Source organism: Gavialis gangeticus, unplaced genomic scaffold, assembly GCF_001723915.1.
Source record: "Gavialis gangeticus isolate Ggan-Ray unplaced genomic scaffold, GavGan_comp1, whole genome shotgun sequence".
Classification (NCBI taxonomy): domain Eukaryota; kingdom Metazoa; phylum Chordata; order Crocodylia; family Gavialidae; genus Gavialis; species Gavialis gangeticus.
Window position 1 is genome coordinate 52,527,175 of NW_017729004.1, and position 10,857 is coordinate 52,538,031.

General features: G+C 45.3%; 1 protein-coding gene across 5 annotated transcripts in view; it reads left to right on the forward strand.

Moving 5' to 3' along the window:
• Positions 1 to 2,335: 2,335 nt before the first annotated feature.
• STEAP2 (STEAP2 metalloreductase) overlaps positions 2,336 to 10,857 on the forward strand; it is a 23,831-nt gene continuing 15,309 nt past the window's right edge. For 3 of the 5 annotated variants that reach the window (XM_019508382.1, XM_019508385.1, XM_019508384.1), the window contains exons 1-3: positions 2,336 to 2,356; positions 4,557 to 5,079; positions 7,585 to 8,112. In XM_019508382.1, the coding sequence (XP_019363927.1) occupies positions 4,588 to 5,079; positions 7,585 to 8,112 (1,020 nt within the window). In that variant the 5' untranslated portion in view covers positions 2,336 to 2,356; positions 4,557 to 4,587. The remainder of the gene's footprint in view (positions 2,357 to 4,556; positions 5,080 to 7,584; positions 8,113 to 10,857) is intronic. The other 2 variants (XR_002095835.1, XM_019508383.1) reach the window with 1 other exon arrangement.

Consider the following 10,857-nt stretch of genomic DNA (forward strand, 5'->3'; position numbering starts at 1 on the left):
CAATGGGCTAGAACTTGTCAGTGCTGAATTCCAAGGTTAACAGAGACAGTAAAACTGAGCCACCATCATCCACCAGAAAATAGGCTGGAAATGAGAACAGTAAATTACTAAGAGTGTTCTACAACAAAAATCACCATACTTATTAGTTCTGCTGATCATAGGGCAGTCCTCATGTCAGCCACTTGAGTAATTTAGTGAATTGGAGCAACATGATTGCCTTTGTAAGAAAATCTTTGTCCTGAGTGGCCCACTTAAAAGATGTCAAATCTAAGAGGCCCCACACCTTTTTTTTTAATTTTTAATATGTATATTATAGCTTGCCAAAACTTAAACCTTTTAATCGCCTCCGATAACACTGGAATAAAAAAAACACTGGGGTTTTTTTGTCTTTAAATGTCATTGCTCTTTGAGATTCTGTGGTTGATCCTGCCTAGGTAAACAGCATAGAAGAAATGGTTGACCTAGCCAGCTTGTTCTAATAGAGTTTAAATGTCACATAGCTGTCAAAGCAATGATTTTCTCTCAGTGCAGCCTTAGAGAAAAGAAATAATCCGTTGAATGGTGTCCTAATGCATAGGGACATAAGTTTACATTTTTTAAATATAATAATTGAACTGGAAAGATTTGTCTTACTAAGTAAATGTCCTGTTCTGGACAAGCGGTAAAGCTGGTCATTTGTCTGGATTTATAATTATTTGCTATTCTTGTTAAAAGTTGCTTATTTAAATGGAAAAAAAGGTATAAATTTGTAATGGTAGAAGTTACAGAGTATGAGGAAGATAGGAACTGTGCCTTTAAGGCCAGGCCGCGCTGGCCAGAAGGGGTGGGCTCTAGGGCCACATAAGCTTATCTTGAGGGAGAACTTGGTAGACAGGCTTATGCAGAGCTGGGGAGAGGTGCCCCCATGAAGAAATGGAACCTCAAGTGTTGCGGTGCACAGACTGTTTGTGATTTGGGGATCATTTGGGCTAGCAAGCCTAGGGATACCATTGAGAGGGAAGATCTGGCCCTGCAACTGCTTGGTGGGGGGAGTAAGGGGGAGAGTTATCTGGCCCTGTGAACTCCTGTTGGGGGGGAGGACAGAAACAAGGTTCACCAAGACCAAGTATTGCACGGGCCTGAGTACAGACAGTTGTATGATATAAAAAAAAGAAAGAGAGGCATCCAAAGGTTGCTCTCCATTTACATTTTTATCTACTCAACAATTAATAACAAAAAACGATGCAGGTGAGGAAAGCTAAGCTGCCAGGATTTTGGGCAGGCAGGCAGGTAAGAGCTGAGTCTCAGCAGTAGACAACACTGGAGTCTTCGTGAAGTGCATTCTTTTTCTTTAAATTTGTAACCACCTGGCAGAGGAAAACTTAAGAAGCTTCTAGGCCAGGGGTAGGCAACCCCTGGCACATGTGCCAGAACATGGCATGCAGAGGCGTTTTGCTTGGCATACATGCCTCAGGAAAGAGGCTAGGGCTGCACTGCCACGATAAGGATTGGGCCCCTTGTGGCTCTCCTGCCTTCCACCCCTGCACAACATCTTACAAGCTGAGATTGGGAGTGAGGTCATGGGTTAAGAACTACATCATTGGAAGGGGACACCAAACAGAGCACACCAGCCAGCACCCAATGCCCCCTGAAAGTCAAGGAAGCCTGTGGATGCCAACCAGCAAAACTCTGTCTGGATACATAAACAGAGTAATACCAGGAAAGCAGCCCCACACTCACCTGGGCTCCTCCAGGCCAGAGCCTCCTTCTAAGTCTTACAGATGTGGGGTGGGGGGAGGAGGCTGTGGCAACCCAGCCAGACTCAGCCCACCCTGAAAGGGAGCACCTGTGAAGAGCGGCTAATGGCTTAATTAACAAGTCATTAGGCTGCCTACTGTTTCCCTCTTTAATCTCATAGGTTATGAGTATTAGTCCACCCTTTCCCTTCTCTTTGTTCCTTCCTCTGTCTTGCCAGCCTTGTCACCTGCTGGGGCACTGCCTGGCTTACCTTCCCTGCCAGATTGTACTCCACCCTGTGCTAAACAGTAACTGGGTTTATCAGTTAAACAATCATTTAACCTTTCACATCCCCACTCTGATCAGCCTGAAGTAGGCAGGTGTGATCTCATGCTGTGCAGCTTCCAGTCTTGCTCATTCTATACTTCATCCAGAAAGAGAGGTATGTAGGTGAAACTGTCCTCCATGCCTCTGTTTCTGGGAGAACATAAGAGGAGCCAGACTGGGAAGAGCTACAGCTGAGCCACCTTCTGCTATCTGAGGTAGATCAGAGGAGCCCTGAAACAGCAGGAGTGTGTGCAGGGCAGTTTTACCTGGATTCTGCCACAGTGGCAATGCTTGAAAACCACTGGGCTATGGGGTAATTCGGTTTTTGTTGTTCTGCTAGAATTTCTTGGTCAGTGTTACAAAACAGTGAGTCTTCTTGATTACTTTTTTTTTTTTTTTTTTTGGTCATTCCCACATGATATTTAGCACTATTGAAAAAAAAATTGACCAAAAATAATGTTCAGAGTCAATATAGATTTGCTTCAGCTGAAAGAATCTTTCATTTGTTGCAGTGTTGAGTGAAAAAGTAATACAGTGAGCTGTAATTTTGTAATCCTTTGGGCAACCTTTGCAAATACTGCTCATCTACTTGCTTAGGGCAAGTTAAACATCATTAGTAAAAAGTCTTTTTTTTTTTTTTTTTTTTTTTGGCTAGGCTGAAAGTATTAATAAGTCTGGGAACAATACTTCATCACTTAACAGTCAGTCTTGTGGATGCTTTTGACCTACAGGTACTGCTGTTAAGTTCTTAACTTGGCATGCACCCTGGGACCAAGACCAGTTTTGGAGTTGTCTATCTGGTTTTACAGTTTGAAGACTATGACTTCAGACAGTAAAACTTACCACAACTGAGCTGTTCTGTTTAGATTAATGAGTCTAGTACTATTTTTGAATATATACTTATCACAGCAGAGTCTGAGCTATAAAGAATAGCTTGTACATGCTATGAGAGAGAAATTATCTCTGCCTTTCTGATAAAGGACTGTTTAACCTCTTCACTATTCATGTGATAGGATTCTTTACACAGCTAAGCTGCTAGAGGACTAGTTGGATTTCACTCTTTGTTAGAAAGCTATGAGAGTCTGATAAGTCATATATTCTGCACTTACAAATTGTAGTGTTACTTGGTTTTTGTAAGCTCTGTGGAGGCAAAGACCTCCTTTTTTTTCTGTGTTTGTACAATGAGTAATGAATTTTATTTACAGAGAAAGGATTATCAGTGTTAGCCTGAAATGAAGTGGAAGGCATGGGAGAGGTATACCTTATAGACCAGCTGAGTCAGGGATACATAAGCTTTTGTGAGCAAAAGTTCACTTTGCCAAATGCTAGGAAACAACATGAACAATGCAGGCTACCAAATAAGAGAGTGACTTGAATACGCAAGACAGGGAAGGGAGAGAGCTTATTTGTCTTGTACCAATCTTTGTGTTTTGTAAGTGCCCGCAGCATCATGTATATTCAGCATCCTGTGCTTCAAAATGGCAGCAGGGGTGCTTTAACTAAAGCTCATTCAACAAGCTTTAGTTAAAGCACCCACCGGGTGTCAATTTGAAATGCAGGGATGCTGAATACATATGACATGGAGGCTGCTGGAGTGTGCTAATTAGTATACTCCAGCAGACACAACTAATCAAATCTGCTGCAGCATGTGCTAATTAGAACACATTGAAGTAAAAGTCCGTTATGTGTAAGTGCCCAATAACACAACAACTGGGCCTTCCAAACTAGCTGTTTCACTTCAACACTAGATCTCTGGAGGTAGCCCAAATCTTGAATGCTTTTGGAAGGTTTCTGAACAAACATTATAATCCAAATGATAGCAAATAAAATACTCTATATGGAGCTTTGACCATAGTTCTTATGACACTGATCCCACAAGGTTGGGAAAGAATTATTACCTCAATTTTACAAATAGGGTAACTGAAGTACATAATGGTTACATGCAGAGTTTTAAATATGGATCCCCTTAACTGGGCCCTTAAAGAAGTTTCAAAGGCAAAGCTAATGAAGTGACCTAAAATTTATCCCAATGTAACTGAGACTATATTGTATAAACAAGAGCAGGATCTAGCTCATTATCTTCCACTTCTCCTGTCCCCTCTGATCATTAAGCATCAGCTTCCTCCAATTCTCCACAAAATTTCATAGTTGTTAGCAAAACAGCACCTGAAATAGCATCCATATCTCTCTGCCTCATTGACTCCTATTGCATTTCAAATATACTTGGAAATATATATTTACTTCCTTGACTTCTGTTTTAATTTTCCCTCCTCTGATATTTTTGTCTGCAGTTATATTAGTTAAGCAACTACAGCATGTTGTGTTTTGGGTTGTATTACTGACATAATACAGAATAAGTTTAATTAGTACATTCTGTACAGAGGAAAGCAAATTGAACAAAAAAGAAAATGATAAGTTAATTAGACCCACTGAATTTGCTCTGAGGGCTGTTTTAATAATCGTAGCATGTTGCAAAAATGTATAATACTGTGTATTTTTGTTTTCTTTCAAAGGAAATCATTGTAGGCTTGGTGTCTTGGAAATATGGAATCGATCTCAATGATGGGAAGCCCCAAGAACCGCAATGAAACCTTCTTACCAAATGGTGTCAATGGTATCAAGGATGCCAGTAAGATCCCTGTAGGCATAATTGGAAGTGGAGACTTTGCCAAGTCCCTGACCATTCGGCTTATCAGATGTGGATACCATGTGGTCATAGGAAGCAGAAACCCCAAATTTGCTGCTGAGTTCTTTCCACATGTGGTTGATGTCACTCACCATGAAGATGCAGTAGCCAAAACTAACATAATTTTTCTTGCCATACACAGAGAACATTATGCCTCTTTGTGGGACCTGAAGCATCTACTTGTTGGTAAAATTCTTGTTGATGTTAGCAACAATACAAGGGTAGATCAGTATCCAGAATCCAATGCAGAGTATTTGGCATCACTTTTTCCAGATTCCTTCATTGTCAAAGGATTTAATGTAGTGTCAGCCTGGGCGCTACAGTTAGGACCCAAGGATGCCAGCAGACAGGTACAGTATGTGTTTTGCCTTCGTATGATGTGTATGCAGGATGAAATCATAGCTCTCTGATGCCAGGAGGCAGAACTAGCACTTAATGTCCTCTTCCCAAACATTTCTTTTCTTTGTGTTTCCTAACACTTAAACAAGGATAAAAGCTGTATTTCCCAAATACTTTTGTTTACATTTTAGTGATGCTGTCAACTTTTGCGAAAAAGGTGCAGAAATTTGAAAGCTTGACTCCAGGTCTTGGGATATAAGTGGAAATGTAATTGGAAACAAATTGCTTAAAATTAGAAATTACTGAAGGCTTCTGGGCTGCCCCAAGTCCACCCAGTTAATGAAAAGGAAGGAGGCAAATATGGCTATATGTGACTGTTTTCGGATCCAAGATGGCTTGAGCACTTCCTGCTCAATATATACTTTATGTGCCTCCAACAAACCTCAAAACACTCCTCCATAAAGTGGAGCAGCTTTAAACTTGCTTTGCTTTTCTTGGGGGTGAATTGGTACAGATTTTTGGGGCCAATACTGATAGCCAACTTTTAAGGAGACATATCAGCTGATATCAGCTTGGCAGCTTGAAGAGCTGCCTGCAGCTGTTAAGTCTGGGGTGGAAAGGGAGGGGAGAGGGAATGGGTGTGGGGTCACAGATCAAGGCCCCCACAGTGAGAGAGGAGTGGGGCGGGGTCTGTGGCAAGTGCTGCCCAGCCAGGGTGGGGTGGGCACAGGATAGAGCTTTAGCTTTGGGGAGGGGAAAGCAGCTCCCACCGCTGCGTGCCACTCGTGCAGGAGCCACTGGTCTGGCGGCTCATCTGATGCTTGTCCAGGAGGGGGCGGGGTGGGGCGGTGTGCCACTGGATCTGTGCTGGGTGGGACGAGGCAGGCTCTTTCCGGTGGGGCAGGGCTGCATGCAGGGCTGGTAGTGGCAGCGCTGTGAGGGGGCTATGGTGGGTGGAGGCTGCAGCCACCTCAAAATTTGCCATAGCCCCCCCAGCCCTCCTCCCAGCACTGCTGCCACCCACCCCAGGCTCAGGGCCAACCCCTCTGGGAAGACCTTGGCGCAGTCCTGGTCCCAGCCCACCCCATGCAGATGGGGGGCACATGGCCCCTCCTCCCCAATACCCTCCTGGAGAAGCCACTGGACAAATAGCTCTTGCACAAGTGGCATGCAACAGTGGGAGCCCCCTGCCCTGGCCTATCTGGGCAGCGCTTGCCCCGTGGGGCAGTGTGTCTAATTAACTTGTCATTTTTCTTTTTTGTTCAATTTGCTTTCCCCTAACCACCTTGATCAGCTCCCTACCCCCTCTCCTTCTACCACACCAGACTTACCAGCTGCATGCAGCTGTCCAAGTTGCACAGCGATGTTCCTCACCGCCTATGTGCTGTGCATGCACAAGTCACTTATTGGCCAAATTATCAGCCATCTCAGGCCAATTTCCAGTACAGACAATTTTCTTTATATCGGTGCCGATCTGATATGAGACCAATGTGTTGGTACAACTCCACTTTTCTGGAGTTCTGTATGCAAGCTCAAGAGCCTGACCCTTGCTGCCTTTACAGATTGTGTTGATGCAGGAGAAGTAACTAACTTAGCATGACTCTTAGCGCCCAGGTTGACTTTTCAAGTCTGGCACTTAGAAAACAAACATCCTTTTATTAAACTGAGAACATCTTATGTGGAATTTAGTCTGATAATATAAAAATAGACCCCCATGTATGCCTTTTTTTAGAAGCCAGTTTCCAGACTAGAACTGTCAGTAGGTAACTTTTTTCTTCTCATCGGGATTCCATTGAAGGTGGGTTCAGTGCTGATAATAAATGGCCATAAAAAGTGATCAGAAAAGCACAGTGCTGGGCAAAGTATACAAATGTAGATGATAAAAGACAAAAATACAGAGCTTTAAAACAGCACCTTTCTTTCTCTATATAATGAACTAACTCTTAGGTTCTGCATAAATGGTTGGGGGAGGAGGCTATTCTTTTGCTTCTAAAGCCCCAGTGATTCAAACACACTCTTGTGGGAGTTGGCTGTCAAATCAAATCGTTGTTTAAAATATGATTGATTAAAAAAGAGAGGTCAGAGATGTCTCCTGCACTGTTTTTTGTTGCTGTTGTGTTTGTACTGGGGCCACCAGGTAAGCTTCCTATATTAAGGTAAAGAAGGGAGTCACTTATTTGAGGGATAATTTTAAATATAACCCTTTAGGTTTCTTCTAATCTGGCAGACATTTTAGTGTGGTAAATAGTAGGCATCTTGCAGTTAGCTTATATTAACTGAGGGGAAATATCATTTTTGTTTAGGTAATTTTGTCACTAAATCAGTTTGCTTTACTTTGTCTTGAATTGTTTAGGGATTTTTTTTGTTCCATTTTTCCTCTGAGGTTGTGTCTTGTGATGGTGATGAGTAGTTTGAATGTTAGTACTCTGATTTGATCTTGCATGCCTGGAAATTGTTGACTTCATTTTTAAAGGCATCTCTATGACTACAAATAGTTAACTTGACTTTTCCAACAGGTCTATATATGCAGTAACAATGTACAAGCTCGCCATCAAGTCATTGAACTTGCTCATCAGTTGAATTTTATTCCCATTGATTTGGGAGCATTGTCAGCATCAAGGGGGATTGAAAACTTACCTCTACGACTGTTCACACTGTGGAAAGGGCCAGTAGTGTTGGCTATTAGCCTGGCCACTTTTTTCTTCATCTACTCCTTCATCAGAGATGTGATACATCCATATGTGAGAAATCAGCAGAGTGACTTTTACAAGATTCCCATTGAGATTGTGAACAAGACTTTACCAGTTGTTGCTATCACGTTGTTGTCTCTGGTGTATTTATCAGGACTCCTGGCAGCTGCTTATCAGCTTTACTATGGCACAAAATATAGGCGATTTCCTGCTTGGCTGGAGAGTTGGTTGCAATGTAGAAAGCAGCTTGGTCTACTCAGTTTTTTCTTTGCTACGGTACATGTGGCTTACAGCCTCTGCTTACCTATGAGGAGGTCAGAACGATATTTGTTTCTCAATATGGCTTATCAGCAGGTAAGACAGACCCATTTCTTTATATAATTAAAGTAGAGTTAGTTGGTTGTGTTTCTGACCTATACCAGTATGTTTGAATGCATTTTATAGAAGGACAAATTTATAGGTCTGTGTTTTGACTGATTGTTGCCCAGTGGGGAAGGAGGATACAAGTAGCCATCCTGATTGAATGTCTTGTGTGAGACCAGTCACAACTAGGTCCCCACAGCAGGAAAAGTTAAAGATCTGTTCCTTTTTCCCATGAGGGATACACATCACCCATTCCAAAAGAGGTTGAGAGAAAAGGCAAAATCAAAGGAGCTCTCTTAATATCTAAGATATTTGTCATCTTGGTATCTAAGAACCTAACAGTATTTTAAAAAGCAAACAAAAACATTAAGTCGTTTCCCTACCATTTTCATGGCAAGTGTGTCCTTATTTATATGTAGAAGCTTTAAGAGTGGATCCTGTATACACGTACAAAAGCTCTATAAAGTGATTACTTAAATCCTCTACTGAATTGTGGCCAGGACAGGACAGGATTATCCCAAGAAAATGTGTGTTCCTACTAGGGGTGTAAATACCATTTAAAAAAATTTATCCATTTAACCTCCTAACTATAGCAGTTAAACAGTTAACCGATAGCACATGCCTATTTTAGTGACCTACAGCTAGAATAGCCCCAGCCCCTTCTTCACTGTACACCCAGTGCTGCACGGGTCCTAGGCCACTGGTGGGGAGCCATGGGCGGAGGGTGGCGGGAGTAGCCAAGCCACTAGGGGCACTACCTTGCTGTGGAGTCACGGCTACCCCTTGCCCCCATGGGCAGGGGCTGCAGATGGAGCCAGGGCTGCATACCTCTCTTGTGTCTGGAACCTACTGCTGTGGGGAGGGAGGGAAGTGGCAGGGCCCCCCAGAGGGGTTGGGCAGGGCCTTCCCCACCACAGCAGTGAGACTCTTAGCCCCACAGTGGGTCTGTCCTGCCCCCCCCCCCCCCCCAGGGGAAGGGAAAAAGGCTTCCCCCCCCCCCCCCCCAGGGGAAGGGAAAAAGGCTTCCCCCCCCCCCCCCCCAGGGGAAGGGAAAAAGGCTTCCCCCCCCCCCCCCACAGTGGCAGGGCAACAGGCTTCCTGCACCTCCTGCCGTGCCTGTGCTGCAACAGCCCGAACCTGGAAGGCTCCTCCATGCTCTCAGGCTGGGTCCTTCCCAGCTTGCCTCATGGCAAGGGGAGGGTCCAGTCCCACTGAGACAGCCTCTGCTAGGCACACTGTTTTTCTTCCTCCCGCCCATGGCGCTGGGGCTGTGGACGGCCTGATCCATCCCTGAGGCGGTGCTGAGTGCATGGCTGGCTCAGCCTAAAAAGGCACCATGAAAGCTGGAGCAGGTGGCTTCGGGTTTGAGGCTGCTGCTGGTCCCTCAGTGTGGGGTCACACACTTTGCATTCCTGAAGAGCAGCAATGCAGCAGGGCAGCCCGGCAGAGATCCTGGGGGGAGTGAAAGGGCTGCAACAACCATTTCCCAGCTTGCAGCTGCTGTGCTGCCGGCCCTCAGGAACACCCTGGAGCTGCACTCACTGCAAGATTGGCTGGCAGCAACCCCTCAGTCCCAGTGTTGCCTGCTCCCAGCTGTTGCAGCGCCTCCTTGGACTGAGCCAGCTGCTTGCTCAGCCCCACCTTAGGGCTGGGCCAGACCCTGTGTTGGCCCCAGCACCACGGGCAGGTGGGGGAAGGATGCAGTGTGCCCAGCAGAGGCTACACCGCTAGGACTGGACCTCCCCTTCCACCATGGTGAGCTGGGGAGGGCCTGGCCTGGCAATGCAAAGAGGCCTTCCAGGTCCAGGCCATGGTGGCACAAGCGCACTGGGAAGCTCAGGGAGCCTGTCACACTGCCTGGGACCCGCCACTGCAGTGGAGCTGGGCAGACTCACTGCAGAGCCAGGAGTCTTGCTGCTGTGGTTGGAAGGCCCCGCCTGACTCCTGTGGGGGGCCTGGCACCTCCCTCCCTCATGGTGATAGGATCTGGGCACAGAAGAGGTCTGCAGCCCTGGCTCTGTCCACAGCCCCAGCCCTTGTCTGTAGGGGCTCTGCAGCTGGAGAGTGCCCTCTAGTGGCTCAGCTGCACCCATAGCTCCCTCCCTGTGACTCTCCTGCCTGAAGCCCATGCAGCCCTAGTTGCGCAGCAAAGACCCAAGGGGCCAGGACCAGGGTTATTCTTGCCATGAGTTGCTAAATGGTAAACAGTATAAATATAATTGTTGATTAGATGTTTCCATCTCTAGTTCCTACTAGGTTTGCTTGAGAGATGAAAATTTTGACCCTCTAATTTTTCAGGCTATAAGTTTAAAAAAAAAATGTTGCTATGATCTGCACACTCCGGTTACTGGCAACAGTTACTGACTCACCATACCCAGCAGCAGTTGGTTTTACTTATGCCCAAAACATTCTCTGGCAAAACTGTCATCCAGCAGAAAAAGGTCTGCTTTTCCAGTTAAAACTAAGGTTTCATGAAGTAGCATTTCCTTTCAGCAAATAGAATTTGTACAGCAGACTGATGTAATAGGGAAGAATTGGAAGAAACTAAGGCAATGAAAGCAAAATAATGGAACAAAATAAAGGGTTAGATGCACACATGTGGAAAGAAAGGTTAGAATAGGGGTGGGCAAAATACGGCCCGTGGGCCAGAGCTGACAAGAGCCAGGGGCAGTAGGATCCAGGGGAAGCCAGCAGGAGTCAGGGGAAAAGCCAGTCCAGCCCCCCACCCCCACCCAG